At 33.8% G+C, this 23,855-nt stretch overlaps 3 protein-coding genes across 6 annotated transcripts; all 3 read right to left on the reverse strand.

Moving 5' to 3' along the window:
- Positions 1-8,821: 8,821 nt before the first annotated feature.
- LOC147294227 (Low-density receptor-like protein) lies at positions 8,822-9,555 on the reverse strand. The gene is made up of 2 exons (XM_086233963.1): positions 9,347-9,555; positions 8,822-9,246 (listed from the first exon to the last, which is right to left on the reverse strand). The coding sequence occupies exons 1-2, from the start codon at positions 9,492-9,494 to the stop codon at positions 9,101-9,103; spliced, it is 294 nt and encodes a 97-aa protein (XP_086090089.1). The 5' UTR covers positions 9,495-9,555; the 3' UTR covers positions 8,822-9,100.
- An 800-nt stretch (positions 9,556-10,355) lies between these two features.
- LOC147294228 (LEC14B homolog) lies at positions 10,356-15,937 on the reverse strand. 4 transcript variants are annotated; one of them, XM_086233809.1, is made up of 10 exons: positions 15,803-15,937; positions 15,073-15,529; positions 14,812-14,931; positions 14,036-14,113; positions 13,686-13,859; positions 13,342-13,419; positions 12,726-12,898; positions 11,760-11,915; positions 11,235-11,295; positions 10,356-10,793 (listed from the first exon to the last, which is right to left on the reverse strand). In XM_086233809.1, exons 2-10 carry the CDS (start codon positions 15,460-15,462, stop codon positions 10,602-10,604), a joined length of 1,422 nt encoding a protein of 473 aa, XP_086089935.1. In that variant the 5' UTR covers positions 15,463-15,529; positions 15,803-15,937; the 3' UTR covers positions 10,356-10,601. The 4 variants fall into 4 exon arrangements, with proteins under 4 accessions (XP_086089935.1, XP_086089934.1, XP_086089933.1 ...); XM_086233808.1 differs by having other exon boundaries at positions 11,760-11,918; XM_086233807.1 differs by having other exon boundaries at positions 12,723-12,898.
- A 4,143-nt stretch (positions 15,938-20,080) lies between these two features.
- On the reverse strand, positions 20,081-23,465 carry LOC147294229 (sugar transporter ERD6-like 16). The gene is made up of 18 exons (XM_086231181.1): positions 23,271-23,465; positions 22,987-23,049; positions 22,814-22,903; positions 22,654-22,713; positions 22,489-22,554; positions 22,283-22,348; positions 22,114-22,189; positions 21,924-21,988; positions 21,715-21,807; positions 21,542-21,622; positions 21,357-21,441; positions 21,217-21,260; positions 21,067-21,129; positions 20,913-20,972; positions 20,762-20,821; positions 20,603-20,662; positions 20,349-20,463; positions 20,081-20,238 (listed from the first exon to the last, which is right to left on the reverse strand). Exons 1-18 carry the CDS (start codon positions 23,325-23,327, stop codon positions 20,081-20,083), a joined length of 1,362 nt encoding a protein of 453 aa, XP_086087307.1. The 5' UTR covers positions 23,328-23,465.
- Between the last annotated feature and the right edge of the window lie 390 nt (positions 23,466-23,855).

Consider the following 23,855-nt stretch of genomic DNA (forward strand, 5'->3'; position numbering starts at 1 on the left):
ATAGTCTTAATTGGCAAAATTGAAAAAGTCAGGGTCCTTAATTTTCCAAATTAGAAGTCTGGGGAGCAAAGTGATACATGTGTAATAGTCTGGGGAGCAAAATAGCATTAATCCCTTATGTATTATGTATCGGAGTTTATCAAATAATATGTTGACATTTTATTTATTCAAATATAAATTTATAACTATAAAATATAAACTTTAGTTATTTTTAAGAAAATATTAAAACATACACTACCACATTGTTTGTGAACAAATTTTGTGACCCTTAACATTAGTAGTAAAGAAATTTTAGAAGTACTTATAATTCATATTTTGTGACAGTGTCATGCCAGCTGCTTATACTATATAGTTTCCGTTATATATGTTACTTGAACTTTGAGACTTGTCCCAACTAGGTACTTATACTATTATTTATCCTAATTTCATACTTCAACTTTTATTTTGTATAAATTTAGTATATAATATAATATTTTTTTTTTCAAATAATGCATCAAAATTGGGATATTTTAGTCAACATAAGATCATGAATAAACCAAATTGATCATGGGTATAAGACATGAGCAACATATATGACCAAATTAATTTTGATAATATTTTTCACAAAAGTCACATTACATACTAATGTGAGACAAAATAAAAATTTAGGTATAAAATTAGAGTAAATAATAGTTTAAATACCTAATTGGAATAATTTGAGGTTGCCTAATATTGAAGCTAGCTACCTCGATCTCTAGCTAGGCTCTGGCAATGGAGTTGTCACAAATTAATTATGAAAGTGAGGACTAGTCGTTGGTTCCAAACCACCACTACAAAACAAATCCAATCCATATGTATATAATAATATGAGAAATTCGAAGTTGGTCGTTGGTCCCCCCTTTATTAACAATATTGCGTATAAATTAAAAAGAAATTAGGTTAAATTAATATATTCATATGGGATCAAGATCCTCTGCCTTTCGCAAACGTGCAGTTCTCTGCCTTTCAAGGTATCTGAACCAGCTAATTAATCCAGTGGTATTAATAAGGCCACCTCAGCATAAAGTATTTTATATCAAAATTACTTTTACAACCTAACAGTTACCAAGTTACCATGTTCACTCTCTCTCTTGGATCTTTGTCTCCTCTCACATGGCCTTTAAGTCATCAACATTCATGATCCGATAGAGAGAATATTGGAAGAAAATGGCTCAAGATGAAGTTTTTTTACTGCTTTAATTATTTCCTTTTTCTAGAGGTTCTCTTAAAAATTAGAAGAGAGAGCTAGGAATGGAGAAGACGGTGGAGATCGGTAAGTGTTGCAAAGAGTGAGTTTCGATCTTAAAATAATTTATGCTGAGGTGGCCTTATAAAGATCATTAGATTAATGTAGTGGTTCAGATGCCTTGAAAGGCAGAGGATCTTCATCCATTCATATGTATTTAAGGTTGACATGTAGCTCAAATGGAGTTAGCTTTGGCCACCCGAAAAAATAGGATTACTGATATTTTTTGTGTTGATATTATGTTTACGTTCAAATAAAGTTATTTTGAGTATACAGTTTAGTATCACTTAAAAAAAAAAAAAAAAGTGTTTTAGTCACGGATATTTAGGTACAAAGTCTTAATTGTTTAGCTAAAAGACCTTGTACCTAATGCTATATCTTGTCACAATAGGGAACGAAATGAAATGAGGCGTTTTTAGCTCGTCGATAAAACTGTAAAAGTAGATTTGCTGACAAATATACTTCCATTACTCAAACGTTAGTTGTGGCAAAAACTTTTAGGCGCATAACTTGTAACTAATAGTGTTTTTAGTCACAATTATATCTTTTAAGTTTTATCTACTGATTTTAGTCGCAACATAGTCACAACACTTTTTATGATTAATACATTTAGTCATAAGATTTACATTTTTAGTCACAAGTTGTGTTGTATCTAAAAATGCTTTATGTAGTTTTAAATATAAGCATCATTAAACACACACACAAAAAAAAAAAAAAAAAAGATCAGCAAAACATCTATCATTTAACTAGATAATTCAATTCATTATTCATGGGGCATCTCATTAGTATAGCTAAACAAGTATATAGTTATTCGAAACTGGATCTCCTGTCTTGTTTCTCTGTAAGGTTGATATTAGGCTCAAATCTGAATGTTTGAAGACAAAGTAGAGAGAGAAAGATTGTTTTCAAAGGCTCAGATTTGAACCTGGTACCAACCTTGCAGGGAAGCAAGACAGGGATTCAGGTCTTAGTTATTCTATATATGAAGTGATTTTATATGATTATATTCCAATACAAAGAATGCACGCCCATGGCGTTTGACCGATTTTGGACAAACACATATATAGATATCATACTCCTTGGCCCAACCCTAATTAACTTTAAGGCTAACTAATTAGCAACCATGAATCGAAAATATTGAATCATTAATCTTAACTCTTAAGTCACCCTCCAACATTGAGGATTATATTAGATGACACCTGTTTAAGTTGCACTTAAGTACATTTTTTGAATGAAAACCTCACATTTAAGTCTAAGTAATTAAATTAGAGATAATAGTAGTGTAATTAAAATAGGGGCTGATTGAGAATTTTTTATGTGATTATAACATCACGTAACATATTTTTTCAGAACTATTGCTCTATTAAAAAAAATATTCTTGTAATAGGTCCTATTTCTGGTCAAAAATATAGTAAAATCATCTTTCCTATTTTTTCTCGGACCCCACTAATAAAAAAAATGTTCACTTCTTAAAATATCTCATATAGCCTGAACAAAGAAAGGGTCAGATTAATTTATCCCAACAGGAGCAAGAGTAACGTGATGATTTAACTTTTATAGTCCCAATAAATAGAATTATAGACAATAATTTGATTAAATAAAATAGCAGTGCATGATGATTGCAGAATTGAAAGTCAACCTATATATTGTATGGAAGGGAACAAGCACAAAATTCGATTCAAGGTGGAGTTGGCTCCAAATTATTATCCCTCGATTCAAGAAGTTGAATAATTATTCTAAGCTTGTGTTGATTATTCTAACAATGTCATGTGGTTGTAATTTTTCATTTTTTCCAAAGAACGCGAAAGTATGCTTTAATGCTTGAAAATAATGGAAATTAAGGTCACAATTTGATCCAAGGTGCATATTGTTAAGAGTTGTGGATTATATAACTGATCCCACATTAGATAAGAGAAAATACTAAGATTAAATCTTATACTTAAGTCAATTGGGTGATTAATTAACTTATACAAGTTAATATACATATATGGGCAGTTTTTAAAATGGATTTTTTATATTTTATCCACCTGAACTATGGAATCGATCTCACTTAAACACCTAAAAATAATTGTATCAATTTACCACCCGAATTAAAAATTTGTTACAATGTACTACTTATGTCTCATTTTGTCTAAACTTTTGTTAAAACTATTACATTTTACCCGTTTTAGCACAATAGAAAACTAACTTGAAAAGATCAAAACATCTTTTTTTTTCAACAAAATCTTAGACAAAATGAGCCAAAAGTTGTATATTGCAACAAATTTATAATTCTGGTGATAAACTGACACAATTTTTTTTAAATGATAAAGTGAGATCGACATCCTAATTCAGGTGAATAAAGTATAATAAAACCTTATAAAACAAACGTTAGAAATTCCAGATATTTTAGAGCGTGCAAACGCTTAGAAAGATATGGAAATCCACACATTAATTTTAGAAATTTTTGATATATATATCCTATATATATAATGCTTAAAGTCAATGTAAAAGCCATTATAGATAAAAGAAAAGCAACAACACTTTTTAATTGTTTACACAAAAAAGCAACAACACTTTTTTATTTTTCACACAAAAAAGCAACAGCACTTGTATATGTAGCATGCTCCAAGCCTCCAATCCTAATTAATCGTTAACTTTTATTAATTTTTAAAAATTGATTAGCCAATCCAGTTATAGTCTTCTAGATGACCCCATTTTAATATATTGCAATGTAGAAAGAACAATATTGGTCATTAAAGAGCATGCCGGCAATGATGATTTCATTTGCAAGGGATTAGGGATGGCAAAATTCCCCGCCCCCAAAAATCCCTGTGGGGCCTGCCCCGATTAAGCGGATATGGTAATACCATCTTCATCCGTGCCACATTCCGTATACTCGTTTAATAAAAATATTATATTATATAATTATATTTTAATTTATTATCTTAATTTTTGTTGCATGTCTTTAAAATTTAATAGTGTTATCTTTATGATTTAGTGTTATTATAATATAGTATAATGAATTTTAATATATTTCATCTATTAAATTATATATTTATGTTAATTTAGTATGTTATTAATAAAAAAATTATTTATAGAAAAATTAATAGGGCCCCGAATACCCCCGATGGGGACCCGATTACCCGATAAGTCGGGTATGCTATTGGCGAACCCGCCCCGTTGCCATCCATACACGGGATGACCCATGAGTTTAGGATTTAGTTGCAAAGCTGACACTTATATTTGGATGCTGAACAGAAAATTTCAATAGTACAACATATAAATACATTTTTAACTTTTAATGGGTTTATTTTAGGTCTATTGATTTTAACTACTAAATTTTAATAACTTTTTAGTTTAAGTATTAAAATTAAATAGTATTTTAAATTAGGTACTAGCAAGGGTTTAAATTTCGAAAATTTCGCCAAAATTTTCGATTTGAGAAGGGGTCGAAATCGAAACCTAGTTTTGTTAAATTTTGGGAATAATTTCGGCGAAATTTTTGAAATTTCGCCTAAGTTTTCGCCGGCGGCTGCAGGGGGGGCGCGGCAGGGGGAGATCGAGGGAGAAAGGAGGGGCAGCGGTAGGGGGTGGCCGGGGGGGGCGGCAGGAGGGAGATCGAGGGCGCGGCAGGGGGGCGAGAGAGAGAGAGAGAGAGAGAGAGAAGAAAAACAGTGGAAGAAGTTTTGCTGGAGATTCGGGGGGGAAAGAAAGGAAAGGGAAGGAAGGAAAGAAAAAGAAGGAAAGAGAAAGAAGAAGAAAAAAAGAAAAAAAAAAAGTAAGAAAGAGAAAAAAAATTAAAAGGTTTAGGGTAGATTGGGGTTTGGCCGTTTGGGGCCTTTGGGCAATTGTAAAGAAAATAAAATAGTTTGGGTTTTTATTTGGCCTTTTTGGAGTTTCATTTAGTTGTTTTTAAACCCTAAATTTGTAAACTCTAATATATTTCTATATAAAAAATAATTTAAAATACTCTAAAGAGCCTAAACCCTAATATCATATATCATATCCTAGTTTGAGGTTTTTGGGCAATTGAAAAAAAAAAATGATTTGAGATTTCGTTTGGCCGTTTTGAGGTTTCATTTAATTGTTTTTAAACTCTAAACCAATAAACTCTAATACCTTTTTATATAAAAAATAATTAAAAATATCCTAAAGGACCTAAACCCTAATATTCTATACGATATCTTAAATAATATAGAGTATAGATTATAAAGTATATATAATTTAGTGTATATATTATAGAGTATAAATAATATATTAATTTTATTTATTCATTATACTAATTTTATTTCATAGTATTTACCTTCAGCGCGCATTATATTCATCTTATATCACATGAAACTTACTATATAATTTGGTTTCTTCAATGTTTTTTATCAATGTAGTAGATAATATGTTAAATAAACATATAATAAAGTTTCATTCAAAATTTCCGTATTTTGATAGTAATTTTCATCGTTTCCGTTTAATTTCTGTCGAAATTTAAAAATCTTCGAAATTTCCGTCGAAATTTCCTCGAAACCCGAAATTTTATTCTTTGGGTACTAGTTGAAAAGTCAAGCAAATTAATAAAGTAAAAAGTATTAGAATTTACAAATATTACATCACATGCCACTACAATAAAAAAATAAAAGTAATATTACATCACAAATATTACATTAATTTATACCATATTGTATTATAAAAAAAAAAAAAATCAATCAAGTCACAACTTAACTGTGACTGTCTTAATAAATTAAAAGAGACAACTCACATCACTATACTATATATATTATTTTGAGTAAAAGTATTGTTTTGACCTCTATTTATACTATATTGTAGTATAATTTCTCTAAAAAAAATTCAATTAAGTCACAACTTAACTGTGACTGTCTCACAACTTAGATATGACTGTCGTTTAGTCACAACTAAATTTAAAGTTGTGAGTCTCGTACAGTCACAACTAAATGTGAAGTTGAGACTATATTAGCAAATTTTCAAGAAAATATAAAAGCCTCAAAGACAATTTTGTCTAAACCTTATAAATTTTAACTAACACTCATCATATATGAGCCAAAGAATAAAAATGTCAAATGGAAAAGGCTTAAATCAAAGGGGCCAACATATTTGTGGCATAATTTAAAAAACTACATTTAAATTTGGTAATTCAATTGAAATATTATATGGTCTTCATGTTATACCAAAAAATTATTGAAATTTAGTATTTAATCCTAATTTTCTATTTTTTTTAATTTAATTAAAAATTAAGACTAATAATTCAGTTCACGCATTACAATAAATATCAGCCCAGTCTATTTTAATAAAATATGTGCGACACGAAACCTACCAAGCCCCTAGTACTATTCATCAAGTACTCGAAAATTGTCAACGTCAAGTATATAGCTGATATGCGAGGGCAAGCTGCAGCTGTTCCCATTGAGTCGTTGACAATGTGACGATAAAGAATCAAAACTTCATAGTCAATTAATGCATGGATAATGGGTGATGGGTGTCTCCATCACCATTCATTTTTATATAGATGTACTTAGATCCATTTTCAGTTTTTTATATAAACCACAAGAAATCTAGGAAACAAATAAGCATGTGGTTAGTATGTGAATGGGGAGTCATGCGTATTGCTACTAATGCACGAAATCAACACATACGACGTAGTAGTTGACTATCTTCTAGACACTTAAACATTGTGAGCTTAATGAATACGCATGATCACATCTATAATTTGTAAAAGAGTGTTTATAAAAGGTTCATATTCCAAAGCTAATAGCCTAATACTATATATGCTAGTTACTACTTACTAGGTAGATCCAAATCAAGCTAAGGGACTAGGGAAAGGTCCAAGCCCATTTGGGAGGGTATAAGATCCATACCCCAATGAACCTAAACTCATATTACCATGAAGCTCACAGCTAATCAAGGCCTTAATTTTGTCTTTGAGTCCACGTACCTTACGGCCCATAGTTAACAGTCACTGAAAAAGGCTCCAAAACCTCATCTCTAAGCCACAGGCCCACAACTATTTTAAGTGGCCAAAAAACAAAAAAAAGCCACAACTATTTTATATATACCCAATTAAATAAAGTTTGGGGCCAAGGGCCAAGAAGCTCACTCTTTCTTTGATTTAAGTTAGCAGAATTGGCAAGATCAGAAGAGGTTATTTCAAGGATACTTTACCTAAACGGTCAAAATGAGAAAAAAACTTATCTCATAATTCACCCGGCCCAATTAACTTTCAGGACAAAATTCTTACCAAGCACTCGATAAGAGCTTGGTAGTTCTTGCTGAGCACTTAGTAGTTGCAGATGAAGGATGCATCTACATCTGCATCTGCCGAGTGCTCTGTATGTCATTCCATGCCAAGCACTTGGTAGCCTTTTTCTCACTCCAGACGCGCATCTGCGAATAAAATGGCCTTTAACTTAATTTTTGTTTTAGGTGGATTTCCAGTTAAGAACCTTAAATTTTTTGTCTTTGGGAGTAATTTATTAATCTTTGAAACACTCGACAAGAGTTATATCATCCAAGACATTAGTCAAGTGCGCATTTTAATGTTTGAAAATTTTTTTTTAAAGAAATCCAAGATATATAAGGAAGCCCCTTCCCTCCAGACCAAAAAAAAAATGACAGAGAGAAGAAAAGATGCATAAATAGGTAGATGGTAAATTGGTAACCCATTACCCATACAGGTACAACAGCTAGATAATACATCAACCTAGACTAGTAACTTCTCGTTGGCTTCCTCAGTTTCTTCAAAACCAATCTATATAAGAGGGTCTTGCAAAAAATGCCTCCAAACATTTGATATCTATCTAGCATTGTTTACACATGCACCCACATGAAGGAAAGAACACTAGGACTTCTGTACTGCAGGAAATGAAGCTTCTAATTATGGTTTAGCTAACAATCAGTCAATGTGATGTTAACAAAAGGCGCCTCATCCAAACCAAGCCCGGTTTAAAGGGTAAACTTAACATTTATAGATGCTTGCATCATGAACATAGTAATTGTCAAAAGCTTATCACTTCAAAACTCAACCATATGACTGATAGCAGCCTAAAAAACACTGAAGATCTAGATTTTTTTTGGTATAATTATATTATATATTAGAAAAAACAAATTCATTAATCATAACCCGAAAAGGGTTTAGATGAAGTGCAACCCTAACACAATAGGAAAGGACACCATCATGGGAACCTAAATAACAACTGAATCACTTCATTTACCAACACAATTTTGATCCCCCACTCATCAGTGAACACGAAATTTGTGGATCAAAATCCAACAATTACATTCAAATGCCAATATGTATTTTTAGTTTTTGAGTAAGTTACATCCGTTGGATCATAATCCAATGGTTAGTGAGTGAGCATGGATGAGTAAGAGAACATGACTGCATTCATATTCGAAAAATCTCCTAATCTTAACATAACAACTTGCAAATGGAAATTGTTTCAATGAACATAGTCATCACTGTTAACTTGGTATTCTAATCCATGACATTCATAAATGATATGTACAAACAAGTTGATATAGCCATAATCCAATGTATAAAAAAAATTAAATCAAAAGTCAATGAAATACACCCATAATCAAACTCAGTACAATTCTATATATAGCCCAAAACGGTACAATATCCAGCATTGCAGTTGTACAAATTTTTCTATCAATTACCAGTTTAAGAGAGAAGAATTTTACTTTTCCTCAAAGATATGTATATTAATTTAACTTAATTAACCAACAATTCATTCGAAAAGTGACCCAGATCTGAACAAACCCACTGGACCACCATTGAGATTGCCTCACACAGAGACCTCAGAATTACAGGGCAGTAATTGAATGAAATAAAGGGGCATGCTTTCATGAAACCTGGTGGAGCAGCAGCAGCCTCCGGGTCTTGGCCAACCCGACCTTCTTCGCGACCCGATCTTCGCTGGCCCCTGAGTCGGACTCGTCGTGGTACCAACCCACCGTTTTCTGAGCTTCCAGAACAATCTGCGACAAACCTGGACAACCCATTTCGGCCCAAAGAAAGAAGACTCAGAAAAATTGATACCCATGAAAGAAAAAGGAACAGAAAACAGAGCTAAATAGTGAAGAGTGTACCTTGTTTAACGGTCTGTCTGTTTTCGCGAATCTCGTGGATGGTGGCTGAGATTTTCCAGTAAAGAGGGCGACCCATGTAGAAGAGGAAGAGAAGAATCAGAGCTACGATCGCCAAGCGGAATGTGACCCTTGCTGCAGGCGACGCCATTTTCGTTGCTTCTTTGGTGTGTGTGTGTGCGTGTGATAGTAGACAAGGAAGGTTGAGTTATCGCTAAGCTTGATTGCAATCTGTCATTTTATGCCGATTGCCAGGTCATCGAGCCGCAGAAAGATTCAAGCAACATCAAATTTGTTTGTAGAAATTTGCGTTTTTTAGTTTTAACTTTTAATGAAGAAACGACTAATGAATTTACATTTACTCATCAAATTCAAGGGGCCAATTGTCATTTATTAATGGCTGCTTTTTCTTTAGAGGTAGGGGTAGTTAGCAGATTTAGATCGATCATTGTTTCACATGAAAGTAAATATAACATAATCTAAGTATTAACATGAATAATAAATAGATCAAGTTAGTGTAATAATGACTAATTTTATTTTATTATTGTATAAGTCATTGTACCCTTATATGAGTTTTATAATGCTTTTGTAGTATTATAATATATTAATATATGTGAATAAGTTTGAACACCATAAATGAGTTAGTTAGTGTTAAGTCATTTTTAATTAAATTTATCAATTTAAGTTAACTAGTACTTAAATTTCACAACCAAATGGGGTGATTCTTTCAACCTCAAAATTTATTTTTTAAACTCACTCAAGAGTTTTTCTTGTATAGAATTACTTTTTATCCTTTGTTCTTTCAGATTTTTTCTTTTTAAAATATTTAGTCATTTTTTATATGAATGGTTTGCGTAAAAATCAATTATTTGTGTTTAATACTAATTTTAACTCACTAAACTCACTAACTTTGTATTGAACTCAAACCGTGTGGTATAGAGAATGATCACCCCTCTTGACTATTACGATAAGAACGAGTGCTAAGAAGCACAAAAACTGCATACGGTGAATATGTGCTAGAAGGAAAATGTATCAGCACTGATAAATTATTCTGAACATAATCAGTGCAACCTTATACAACATTTTGAGTTTGAACATGCATATTTTACATATATATACAGCCATTATAAAGCCGTGAAGATCCTATAATTTTTCTGTACTGACTGCACCTTTTTAAAAAAGGCAGTATAACATTATAGACTGTATGAAAAGTGAAAACCATGTAACCGTTTAAATACCAAAAACATCTTGTAATGTCTCAATAGAAATCCCTCCTCCGTCTTACTTTCGGCTTGACCAGGGTAGGTGTTTGGTCATCCCCAGGAAATTCCCATCTGGCGACTGTCCCGTCCCAAGAAGAGCTGATCAACATAGGATAGAGAGGATGCCAGCTACAATCTCTTACAGGTCCTTCATGATGGTCAAGTTTCGCAACTTGAGCTCCGGTCACCTTTATACAAGGAAAAAATCACTAGAAATTCAGCATCACATGCATGTTCACAAGCAAGCATATTTCAAGAAGCGAACACGATAACCTATTACTGGACTTTGTAGTGATGAGTCATGTCATGGCAGGCCTACAAGCTGAAGTAGTAGAATTTTTCATGGTCGTGTTCTTTATTAGAGACAAAGAAAGAGAAAAGCTGCCAGTCATGGTTCTTCTTTTGCCACAGAGAACTCTCATCCCATCGTATAGTTTTGAAATCATGTTTATTTTATCCTAACTAGTCTCAAAGATACCAATTGTATATCTCCATCCTTTTCATGGGTTGTACAGACGGATACTAATGAGATGAAGGCTATCTCATCCAATTACATAAACTATTTAACAGAAATGGCATGAGAAAAACATGATCTTGATGGTGAGAAGTGTAAAAGGTTTGTTACGTACCAGATCATAGATATAGACTGAATGATCACTAGATCCAGTGTAGATGTACTTTTGTCCAGTACTGTAAGAAGCAGAATACAAATTAGAAATATTATCCAATACTCCTAAACACTGTCAGCACAGCCAACTGATTGTATAATATCATAAGATAAATGGATGCCCAGAAGCAGACCAATAGCAAACAAGGTTGTGGGCTCGGTCAATTCCAAGTGATTATATAATCTAATAAACGGACTTGGCAGACCTCTAGCATCAAACATAATAAAGAACCAAAACCAGAATACAACTTTGAAAAGTAGGAATTGAAGCATCCACCTAGTCCAGCAGTTCAACAAGTCACTTGAGCTCTGAGCTCAAGTCAAGACATCATGAACAGTAAAGCTCAACACATTCAACCTTGTATTTACAACAAGGTCTGTTGCACTGACTGAACTCAAGCCAGTATAACTATCTGCGTCTTTGGAAATTACATACATGTTAAGCCAAATTCAAAATATAGAACTAGAATTCGCTAATAAAAATTACCTATATGCTGGAGAAAAGTAACACCGAATTAGAGTGCGCAAGACTGAATGGCCTGCATATGTAGCCAATGACTGATCATGGGGATGTTTAAAAGTTCTTGCATGAGCTGGGTACTCCATCCATCTGTAATCCCAGTCATGATCTCTAAGCCTTGGACTGCTGGTTCAAGAATTAAAAATTAGTGGCCGCAAAAATAAATTCATACATAATATTTAACTATAATAAAGAGGGTACAGACTTTAGGCATTGACCCAGTATCTGAATAACGAGCTCATTTGACAACAATGTTCATTCCAACTCAAAAAAAGAACAAAAAAAAAGAACAAGAAGGGTTTAAATTAACTTGAGATACATGAACTGCATGCGTTATTAAATATATTCCACCATACTCTAACAATCGTAATTCTACTCGCTTAACCTCACAAATGGTCCTCCCTCACCACTTCTACTTGTCCCCTAACCTTTTTGTATCATAGAAATTCAAATCATGAAGCCTTCTCACTTAACCTTCTTATTCTTAGCCCTAAATTAAAAAAAAAAAAAAAAAATCCAGAAAAAGCAAAAGAATGGGAGGACAAATTGGAAACACAACCCATATAAACAAGGTGCAAAAACATTAAGAAACTGTCCCTAAACCATGGGTTTTCCAGAGAGGCAGGATTGCTTCACAATTGCCACCTAGACAGAAAATATCATGATATGAGTTCTATTGCGTTGTCAGCACTCTATAAATTTGTAACTAAATATCTTCTTTATACTACTGACATAAGATCATACATAACATCATAGGTCAACTTATTGAAATAAGACTGCCATACCCATGACAAAGGGCAGATATTAATATGAGAATATAGTAAATCTCATGCCAATAAAAAGAAAATATCTCATATTTCTGCACCACAATGGAAAGCCAATAAATTAACATGAGCAGAAAAGGGAAACAAGTAACATAAACAGACATACTACATGGCTCTAGAGGACATCTTTCGGATATCCCAGAGTTTGGTAGTCTGATCCTTCCCATTTGATAATAAGTAACGCCCATCTCCCCGACTATCAAGAAACGTAATGCCTTCAAGATGTCCCATCAGAACCCCAGCTGCTTGTCCTTTTGTGACAAAGCAGCGTCTATCCCACACCTGCACAAGCAAATAAATAAGCCGAAAATTCCTTCACTGAACAATCTAATAAGCAATTAAGCAGAGATCAAAACTTCTGTCATGTCAATTTCAGCAAGCAGCCACACTCCCCACCTAAAAAGGAAAAAGAACATTTATGACCACATTAAACTAAAAAGTGCCCCATTAGTTAATAGTACACATCTTTATAATACCTTGGTCCTACTAGTAATAAAAAAACGTAGGGGTGCTCATAAATGACAACATTCTTGAGCCAGATTTACATTGAGCCATTCAATCCAAACTCTTGCAAAGAGTTACTTTAACATAACAATATGTAAGAGTATGGCATTTCAGTGACTACAATTAATGACGAAATGCCACAATTAAAAAAGAGTACCAAACAACATAGAGATCAAGGTTTCTATATCTAATATGATATAAGGAACGAACATGTGGCTTACCTTACAGAGGTAATCGTCACTGCCAGAATATATGAGATGGCCAGTCTCATCGGCAAAGCATACTGTGTTCACATCCGACTGAAGAAAAAAAAAATAATCAATTGATGCTTGTTAAGTGCCATCAGGGCTCAAATACAAACTCCAGCCCCACATTCAGTTTCTACACTTAAACCCAAAATCTTACAAATCATTAAAAATTCAACAAGCACTGATTTGTTGTTGAACAATCACAGAAGAGAGATCAAAGAAAATTCTACCATGTACTTTGTTATTAATAGTAATAATAAAAGCTCTAGTAAATTAAAGTAATTGTCTTATGATACAAAAACAAAAGAGAATCATACCATGTGCGCTGGTATTTTGAGGCTAACTTTATTTGATTGAAGATCATAAACATATATTGAAGCATCGCTACTTCCAGCTACAAGTTCTCGTCCATCAGTAGAAAACTTAACAGAGAAAATTCCAAATTCGTCATCATCACCATCAACAGAAAAATCCAGACCTTCATGAATTTCCTGAACAAAATGGTGGTTTTTTTTTTTAATGTAAAAAGATAAAAATATGAACCAGAAAGTGATTCTATGATGCAGACCATCATCATAAAACTTTTATATATAATGAAAAAAGAAAAACTTGATTATTACAATTTATAGGTGAATAAGTAATTGATAATAGCACTAGTGGCACATACCGTAATGTTTGCAAGTGACTTTGTCATAGAAGAACCAACATTGACAATATGGACAATAGGTGACATACTAGCATAAGCCTGCAAATTTTATATTCAAATCAAGTGTAATTAATAAAGTGAAGAGACGCTTAAAATCACTAGAAAAGATGATAATTATATATAAGACTAGAATTTCTATTAGCAATCAATCTGCAACAATAATACATTAAAAATCAATATGGCTTCAGAACTAGGGAGATCTTACAATATTCACATGTATGTGTCAGCAGGTTTAGATCAAGGAACAATAAGTTCAGATAATAACTATTCAACAAAAGACAAGCATAAAATCCAATAATATGAGTGCAGTATCTTTATCCTTACAGCCAGCCTCTACAACTAGTCTGGAGACTGGAATGATAAGTTAGATCATCATAACTATCAATAACACAGCTAAACGAAAAATCCAATAAATCATGATAACTTTATCTTTATCAACCCAGACACAACGTCTAAAACTATTCTAAAGGGAGGAGAAAGAACTAAATATGCACAAGCTAAGGTATTTGCACGAAAAATAGTTGAGTAGAATAATTCACATGATGATTCAGAGCCCACATGGGTTTATTTTGCATTTGCTAATTAGAGAATCGGGTAAGCAATCACAAAGATTAATTTTCTATCAAGTCAACAAAACATGAAGCATACCTACCTTCATTAACCAAGATAACGTACAATTTAAAGTCCTAGTTATCTACCCAAGTTCCTTCTTATTCAATAGATCATCACAAACTCACAAGAAAACGTTGATCCGGTGAAAGAGATGTATCCGTAATTGTCCATCTCAGGCTTTTGGTTAGAATGTCCTTCTGAACTTTCCATCCCCTATCAACATTATAGATTCTAATATGCCCTCCCTGTTCCATTAAAAAAGAAGGAAATGAGGACTACAAAACTGCATGCATGTATACTGGGTAAATTGGGTTTTAAGCACAACAATTGAAAATCACAACAAGAATAACTGAATTACATCACTAAGCTAATAAATGACAATATACCTGAAATCCAGCAACAAAAAGCAAACCATCAGTGGAAAATTGAGAAACATAAGCAGGGCTTCTTGTCTGGTCCACCCCCCAAGGACCATTGATGGGCAGATACCGGCTCAAAACATGACAACCATCCGCTGACGAGAATCTCCCTCGTCCCGAACAATTACTTTCACGGCCAACCAACATTTTCATTGTTGAAACCGGTGACCTCAACTTCCCAGGCATGGCCCGGCTCAAAAGTTCATGGGGTTCTGATCTAAGCTTAGTGACTTGAGCAATTTCGTGATCAAGAACATTTGATACTTCATTGGGTCCTTTGCTTGCACCAGACCCTTCGGCAGCATTTCCACTATCACAGGTGCTATTATCTTTGCCAAACCTCGTTCTGTAACTCATTTTTCAATTCTACCCAATACTCAACTGGCCTTCATATCACTATAATTTAGTTTTGACTAAGGTTACCCTGCACAGTTTGTAGTGTATGTTTCAGAGTTGAGACCTAAAAATGCCATAGCTTTAAACCTGAACAATCTTAATTCATATTTCACACACGCAATCAAACACAATTCAACTCAATCAAACAGCTTAACCAAGCACAGTGGAACTCAATTCCAACATGTCAGTAACCAAATCAATGAAAACCCAAAAAAGATTCGAACTTTGAATTCCCTGTTTCCATTTGCTGGCTAAGACAACCAAACAAAGCGTTGAAAGATAATCGGAGCTACGTACTTACCTCTGCCAATCGAATTTTGAGCCCTGGAAATTGGGAGAGGGGAGTTTGTGCGTGAATTAGAGAGGTCGTTGAGGTTGAGGTCGTTGGGACCCACCACCCTTGTCGACTGTGTGATTACGTTCGTTGGCTGTGGATGTGGACCGTCCGATTTCTAGTGCCGGGAAATGTACGGTACCAAGATTTCATTTATTTTTAGTAATTATAGAATTGGAGACTAGGACATGTTTAGGGTGTGTTTGGTAAACATGGAAAAGCAGCTTTTTATTACAATTGTGAGGTGACACACAATTAAAGCAGCTAATTGGTGTTTGGTAAATATTAATTAAGTTGCTTTGTATGAAAGTTGGAGGTGAGTGACCATAACTATGCAAAGCAGGTCCTCCCCTGCTTTTAAAAGCAGCTGTGAGTTACAAAAAACCGGTCATTTAATGAAATATTTACATTTCCTATTATACCCTCGATCATGTTAGAAAAATTACATGTTATACCTCACATTTTCACGATTGTCTTCTCCACCGTTCTCTCTCACAGTCTCTGCAACTTGAAAGCCTTCAATCGCCATTTTCTTCTCGTCGTCTCCATCGTCTGTTGTCGTCGTCTCCATCGTCTGTTGTCGTCGTCTCCATAGGTTAGTGCTCTATGTTTCTCTCTCTCTGTCAAAATTTCCTAAATTTTTGATTTAGGGTTCCTAAATTTTTTATATCTGTGAGTGAGGCCAGGCTTGTTGTTTGAATTTTGATTTCTGTTTGGGAATTTCATCTTAGTTAATTAGTGCTTGCTGATATCCCAAGACCTAGCACGCAAGCTTAAGGCCATCCTGCTCAAGAAAGTCAGGTACAAATTCAATCAATCCTCCCAAAAAAAAAAACCCCATATCTTGTTTTTTTGAATTAGTGCTTGCATTACAATAGTGAGTGCAGTGTGTTTGTGTTAATAAGCAGCTGCTGTTGCATTGGATGATTAAGAATCTTTCTGGTGCATATGGGTTTTGTGCGAATTGATGATTTATGGGGTTTAGTTTGAGATGTAGAAAGTGTTATTAAATTTGAGGCTTTGCTTTGTTGTAGTTTGTTTGCAGTATTATGTCTGAGAATGGCAGTGTTTGACAATCCTCCCAAAAAAAAAACCCATATCTTATTTTTTGTTTTCTTTTCATTTGGTGTAGAAATGATTGATGAGTAATTGAATTGAGTGAAAGGTTTATTGAATTTGAGGCTTTGCTAGCTTGTGGCTTGTTTGCAGTTTAAGTGTTTGAAATTATGTCGGAGAAAGACAATTGATACCCCATAGACAATGGATTTTACTTATTCATGTTTTACTTTTTACACCATTTTTGCTCCTAGTTTGTTTCAGACTCCTCTATGTGAATATTATCTCTTATGTATGTTAGTGAAAGTGGCTGCATGGGCAGTGTTGTGGTGATTATAGTAATCAAGTTGATGTAGATGTATGTCACATAAGCAGATAGTAAAACTGTCAAAAGATTCAGATGTCCTCCTTGGTATAGTATAATTCAAGAATGAAATAGGATAAAATATAAACCTCCTGAAACTTCAAAAATTTTGATGCCCTGAGTTGAAGAATGAGATTCCCCTTTGTTCTATTTGTAAAACAGCGCCTGGATGGGCACTCAAACAGGGGCATAAAGACTCGAGCAGTTACTTCCTGTTAGGCACAAAACAATTAATGAATAAAAAAAGTGGCTTTAAAGAAACTAGACCCAAGTATAGACCCAATGGCATTAAAAGAAAATATTCCGAAGGGTAAAAGAAATGTAAGAAAATATGCTGAATATGTTTGGTGTTGTAGCTAGTTCTAAATCCCACTTTATTATGACTTCCTGGCAATTGAATGGAAAATATTATATTGGTTTATGGTGGAAATAGGACAAAAATTTATCATGGAAAATCTCTTCTTATTTGAGGAGATTCATTTCAGGATATCTGAGCTAAGCTTGCCCCTTATTACCTGATAAATCTCAAAACCACATTCTTCACACGTATACACAGCAACCTGCATCAATGGCTTAACATCTGAACACCGCGTCACAATACCTGATATCTTCACAAGCTGACCAATATATGAAGCCTTGACCTCCCTAATGGAAAATGGCTGCCCTTTTGAAGATGCTTTTATGTAAACTTCACTAGAAACACAAATGAAGATTTCATTTATTTTTAGTAATTATAGAATTGGAGACTAGGACATGTTTAGTGTTTTTGGGTGTATAAAACTGTTACTGAGTTGAAAGGCAGTCGGATTATCAATTAAACCTATTAGTTAGGTAAATTTATGTATAATGTTGTTGTGTGATTACAAATTTACAATGGGTGAATCAAGTGATTAACTTAATAGCATATCATTTTTTGTTAAATTATTTAGTAAAAAAAATTCAGTGAAATGTAAAAGATAAATACTAGATTTCTTTATATTTAGAAGAATGTTATCGCTAATTATTTACGCATTACATTATATTGTAAGATAAATGTTATATGAATCACATCAGATCACTTGATACTATGATTTAAATCACTCATGCAACAAGTAAAACATATACGTTAGTGCGTAGGCCTTTAGAATTAGGCTTAATTATCGATTTACCAGCCAAAACTGTAACTCATTCCCACTTTACCACCTGAAAGTTTTTTTGTCCCAGATTACCACCTGTAACTTACATCTGTGTCCCATTTTACCTTGTTCCGTCAATAATTCCGTTAATGCTGACGATCTGGCCGTTAATGCTGACGTGGCGAGCTAGATGTGCGCCACGTGTCACATCTTTTTTTTATTTTTTCGCATTTTTTTATTTTTTTATTTTTATAAACTTTGAAAATTAATTAAAAATAGCTCCGAACTCAGAAAAATACAAAAAAAATTCATACGGACTCGTCTTGACTAGCACTAATTTACTATAAGGTTAAATTACCAATTTACCCTCTAAAAATTTTCAAAAAAAATTAGAAAGTCCAAATTTATTTCTAAAAAATTAAAATAAATTTTCCTCTATTAAATAAATTCTAGAAAAAATTCTAGAATTTTCGTAAACTCTTGGACAAATTCTCAAAAATATTTTAAAAATTTACTAAAAGCTTGTTTTAGAGAATTATTTCGAGACTTTACAGAAATTTTAGAATTTTTCTAGAATTTATTTTATAGAGAATTTTATTTTTCTCTAAGACCGAGAGGTCTTTTGGGTAGCAAGTGTTCACGAGAAAGGTATTGTTAGTTTTTAGAAGACTAACGGTGCAGACCTCATATTTTTTGGAGTTCGGGAGATTATTCTATGAATTTTCAAAGAGTCTAGAGTATTTTAATTTTCTAGAAATAAATTTGGACTTTCCAAATTTTTTGGAAATTTTTAGAGGGAAAATTGGCATTTTGACCCCATAGTAAATTAGTACTAGTTAAGACAAGTCGGTAGGAATTTTCCGTGTATTTTTCTAAGTTCGGAGCTATTTTTAATTAATTTTCAAAGTTTATAAAAATAGAAAAATCAAAAAAATCAAAAAATACAAAAAAGATGTGACACGTGGCGCACATCCAGCGCGCCACGTCAGCATTAACGGAATTGTTGACGGAATAAGGTAAAATGGGACACGGATGTAAGTTATAGGTGGTAATCTGGGACAAAAAAACTTTCAGGTGGTAAAGTGGGAATGAGTTACAATTTTGGGTGGTAAATCGATATTTAAGCCTTAGAATTAGTACGTAAATGAATATATCGTATGCCTCTAGTTTGGTACGATTTTTTTTTGGCTATTTTTAGAAGAGGATAAAATTTTGTAAGTTTTTTTTCTGCTTCAGACAGTAGAGACAATCAAATTGAAAACCACATTAGGAGGCAGAGCCTCATCCCTGAATCTTCTATTACTTCTCTCTCCATAGAACATAGAAAGAAGCTGCCAAAGCCAATTTTTCGACAGTAGAAGCAAGAGATATTTTGGTACCATCTGAAAGAAAGAACTTGAATCCCCCATTGATTATACAACTTATATGATATCCTAATGTTAAAGGTAAGCATGTCCTGTTGATATTATGCCTTGTAAGAATTTGAAAAACAAAAATAACAGAGAGAAAAAACTTGGAAAGGTCATTCAAAGCTAAGGCATAACTCTTTATTATAGTTTGCATAAGACCTGTTTTCTACCATTTTCAAACATGAATACAAGCAAATTTTGCTATACTACATCTTCTATTTTGAGTTGAAAGCCTAAAGAATTTGACAAACAATGATATGGGTTGCATGGTATCTTCTTGTGTATCTCCAATGTGAAACTCCTAAATATTAGCTTCATTGTATCTTGTCCTCTTCTGAGTTCTACCTGAATTGAGGGATGCTTGAATTTCTTCTAGTGTTTTTCCTTTGGTCTCTGGAACTACTTTAGACACAAATACGATGGTCAACAAACAGACTACAGAGTAGAGGTAGTAAGTGCCTGTAAAACAAATCAAATGCATATATAGAATCAGACTTCAGTTGTGGAACAATACAAACCAATCAGCATATATCATGCACTGTGTGAATTGGTTCAAAGATTTTAATTACCTGGGGAACTCCACTTCATAAGAAAGTTGTAAGTATAGGAAACTATCCAAGCACCTGACCAGTTCACAAGCACCACCAAGCTCCCACCAACTCCCTTCACATCAATTGGGAATATCTGAAAGGGAAACCATATTATATACACATAATTCAGTTAAAATATTTCTCTGCAGCTCTGCTGTCTATTTGCTATTTGGTTCAACATGCTTGCATTATGAATAATAGCTTTGAGGAACTGACAGGTTCTTCCAAATTACCTCAGACATTATCACCCAAGGCCCTGCTCCCATTCCAATGGAGAAAAACGCAACGTAAAGCTGATTTCAAAGGGACAAAAATAGACAGTGTAAAATGAGGAGCTGCAGTGACATAGTTGCATGATAATTTCAAGTTCGCACTTGTAATGGTTAACTTACCAGCACACCAGACACAGCTAGTATCGGTACCAAATCCAGAGCCATACCATTACCATGTACCTGATTTACAAAGATGATAACTACAACTTCAGACCATGATGTAACAGGAAAAAGGCAGAATTTTTTTTGTTACAGATTGAATTTTTGATACCTTCAGAGCGAAAGAAGTTCCTGCCAAAATACAACCTACGAACATCCCAGCTGCTGAAACCTTCATACGCAAAAAGAAAAAAAAAACCCATCATGAAAGGCTTGCCTATAAAATTTCCTTTTTAAGAGGTCAGGGTTTTTAGATCAATCTCTACCATTACAAGAACTCTCCTTCCTGTCCTATCCATTAAGAATGCTCCCAATAGAGTGATTGGGACCTGTCAATAAATTTTACATGAGTTACATGTGCTAAGTTTAGATGGGCAAACTAAAACATGAATAGGAGAAACCAAGAAAGTGATTACCTGAAGACACGCATAAGCTATGGTTCCAATTTTGCTTGGAACTCCTACAATTGGCATTACAGAAATAGAGTAAGTTTCACAGGAAAGACTAGCAACAAAAACCAAGTGAAATGAAGCATAGAAAAGTCCCGATTGAATACCAGCTGATTCAAAGGTTTCACTGGCATAGAATTGTACTCCATTAATACCCGCAAATTGTTGAAATACCATCAATCCAACCCCAATCTAAAACCATCACCATTCAGGAGGTTTCAGTAAAAAACGAAGTCATTTGGTGAAGAGCATTGAGCACAATAACGAAAATCTAGAGATGAAAGTCGCATACAGTCACAGCATGAATATGTCTTCTTTGAAACAAATCCAACATTGTGGCTTTTGGAAGACTATTTAGAGTAGCAATATATTCCTGTCGAGAAACAGATAGACTAGCCTTGTTAGACATGTTCATTTTAAATGACAAATGATTTAACTAATGTTTTTCTGGTTGACAGGAAGTACTTGAATTTCAGCCATTTCATCGGATATATCAGCATCTTCTCCACGGAGTTTCTGTAATGCAACTTCAAATTCTTTCTCATGGCCAATCTTTGCCTGAATATAATGTTTTTAGCCTAATGCATCTTTATTATCCTCATTCTTTTTTTTATCCATTGTGGTAAAAACATGAAAACAAAGGTATGAAAGCTTATTTTAATTTGGATTCTTACCAGCCATCTAGGGGACTCCGGAATAAACCATAGACCCAAAACCAGAAGAATGCAAGGGATAATTGCTTCAGATTGAAACCCAACAATCAGTCTCCGATCCTCAAAATTTACAGTTCCTTCCCAAGGCAAGTAAGTTGAACAACCTATTGTAATTAAGAATAACAAAATATCCAATGGTATCAGGGCTTACCAATTAAAGCTAGTGTTCTCCAGTGTATAAACATTCCTATTATGAATGTGGATGATGCCCCAAGAATAATGAAAAGCTGCAGAAGAAGCATAGGGAAAAGGAAAACAGTTTAGTTAATGATCATGTAGTTTTGAAGCAATGATACACAGGAAGTTAATAATTCTCCTACCTGATTTAATGTTGCAAGACCTCCACGAAGATTTTTGGGCGCTATTTCTGCTATAAATACTGGGACCTGTTCATCCACTTTGCTAATTTTTGTTAAAATTTGGAAATATCATCATTATATAGATGATGGCAAAAACCACCATTAGATTAAACAGCCTTGCTCAGATATTGCAAAGAAAAGAACTTGGGTTTAATATACACACATACCACGTAAGAGAAAGCTGCAATTCCATACCCAGTGAGAAACCTTCCTATGTCAAGTGACACAGCTCCCTGCATAATATTTATAACAAATGCCTTCACTAATACTGACCGGGTTTGATTATCTTTAAAATAAATTCAAGAATTCAAAACTCTGCAAACAGAACATACCTTAGAGTAGTAGATAGCTAGCCATGCTGCAATGCAAATAGCAGAAGACACTCTCATTGCCTGCTTCCATAAAAATTTCAAGAAGCTTAATTAGCAATCTCCATTGTACTAAGCTTCATTTTTTTGTTTCTTTTACACCAGAAAATCACATTTTCCATACCCCTTTTCGGCCGAGAAAATCTGCAATCTTACCACTTGTTATAGCACCCAGCACTGCACCAATTGATAGTATAGAGCCAAACATGGAGAACTGCCAGATGACTGAAAATTACTAATAGTTCACTTTACTATAAAGCATTTCCAGAAACAAGCAAAGAGAACAACAATGCAAACCTCGGCTATAGAGAGTCTAAGATCCTTCCTGAGAGAAGCTTGAGTGGGTGCTGAATATCCCACCTGCCAAAGGAATAACTTAAGCTAAACAAACCCTTTTTTTATCTCCTAATTAGAAAAAAAAAAAAAGCAAACAACAAAAGAGAATACACTTAGTGAACCAAAAACCCTTTTAAACCAGGAACTGCAGGAAAGCTAATTGTCAAAAAACACAGAAAGCCTATTTTTATATAACCTAGTCTGACTAAAAACACAGTGTTCACAGAAATTTTAAGGATACTTACGCATACTCCGAATTGGAAAGAGCCACAAACAGCAACACCTGTGCTAAGCAAAACCATCCCAAAGGATTCAGTACTCTTGTCACTCTTCCCACTGCCACCATCTTCATGAGCAACAACTCTCTGTCGTCTAATGAAAGGCCGTTCCAAATCATGCCTATTAATCTCCCCATTTTCAGCGTCATTGTACTGCCCAATTGCCACATCTTTCTCAGTACTAAAAAAAAATTGTAATGCTAGAGGACCAACCAACACTTGACCAGTATAACTAATGGTAATAAGCACACATCAACTCCCACATCATGTTGTGATAGGAAAATGTGCTTATACATATACGTACATATATATATATACATACATGTCAAAGTACATGTAGATAAATCTATCTACTAGCAATGGATGATTTGGAAGCTATAGAAGGTTGCACTTGATGGGAAACTGGGAATTGCATGTGGGGTAAAGCTGTTACTGAAATGGTGATTATAGGCTTATAGCTAAGGTAGCCCATTAAGACTTGTAGAATCGGACCAAGATCATAAAAATATGTTTGGATCACTAAAAAGCTATTAGAGATATGAAGCAATCATT

The sequence above is a fragment of the Dryas octopetala genome, chromosome 2, assembly GCF_963921425.1.
Source record: "Dryas octopetala chromosome 2, drDryOcto1.1, whole genome shotgun sequence".
Lineage (NCBI taxonomy): Eukaryota > Viridiplantae > Streptophyta > Magnoliopsida > Rosales > Rosaceae > Dryas > Dryas octopetala.

Coding starts and splice junctions, on each gene's coding strand:
- LOC147294227 (XM_086233963.1), bottom strand. CDS start 9,494: ATGGCGTCGCCTGCAGCAAGGGTCACATTCCGCTTGGCGATCGTAGCT. Junction 9,247..9,346: donor CAGACAGACCGTTAAACAAG/GTACACTCTTCA, acceptor TGGGTTGTCCAG/GTTTGTCGCAGATTGTTCTG.
- LOC147294228 (XM_086233806.1), bottom strand. CDS start 15,462: ATGAGTTACAGAACGAGGTTTGGCAAAGATAATAGCACCTGTGATAGT. Junction 13,860..14,035: donor AGTCACTTGCAAACATTACG/GTATGTGCCACT, acceptor CATTTTGTTCAG/GAAATTCATGAAGGTCTGGA. Junction 11,919..12,722: donor ATGTCCTCTAGAGCCATGTA/GTATGTCTGTTT, acceptor TTCTTGAACCAG/CAGTCCAAGGCTTAGAGATC.
- LOC147294229 (XM_086231181.1), bottom strand. CDS start 23,327: ATGGTTTTGCTTAGCACAGGTGTTGCTGTTTGTGGCTCTTTCCAATTC. Junction 22,555..22,653: donor TAGCTATCTACTACTCTAAG/GTATGTTCTGTT, acceptor AATATTATGCAG/GGAGCTGTGTCACTTGACAT. Junction 21,989..22,113: donor GAGAACACTAGCTTTAATTG/GTAAGCCCTGAT, acceptor TTCAATCTGAAG/CAATTATCCCTTGCATTCTT.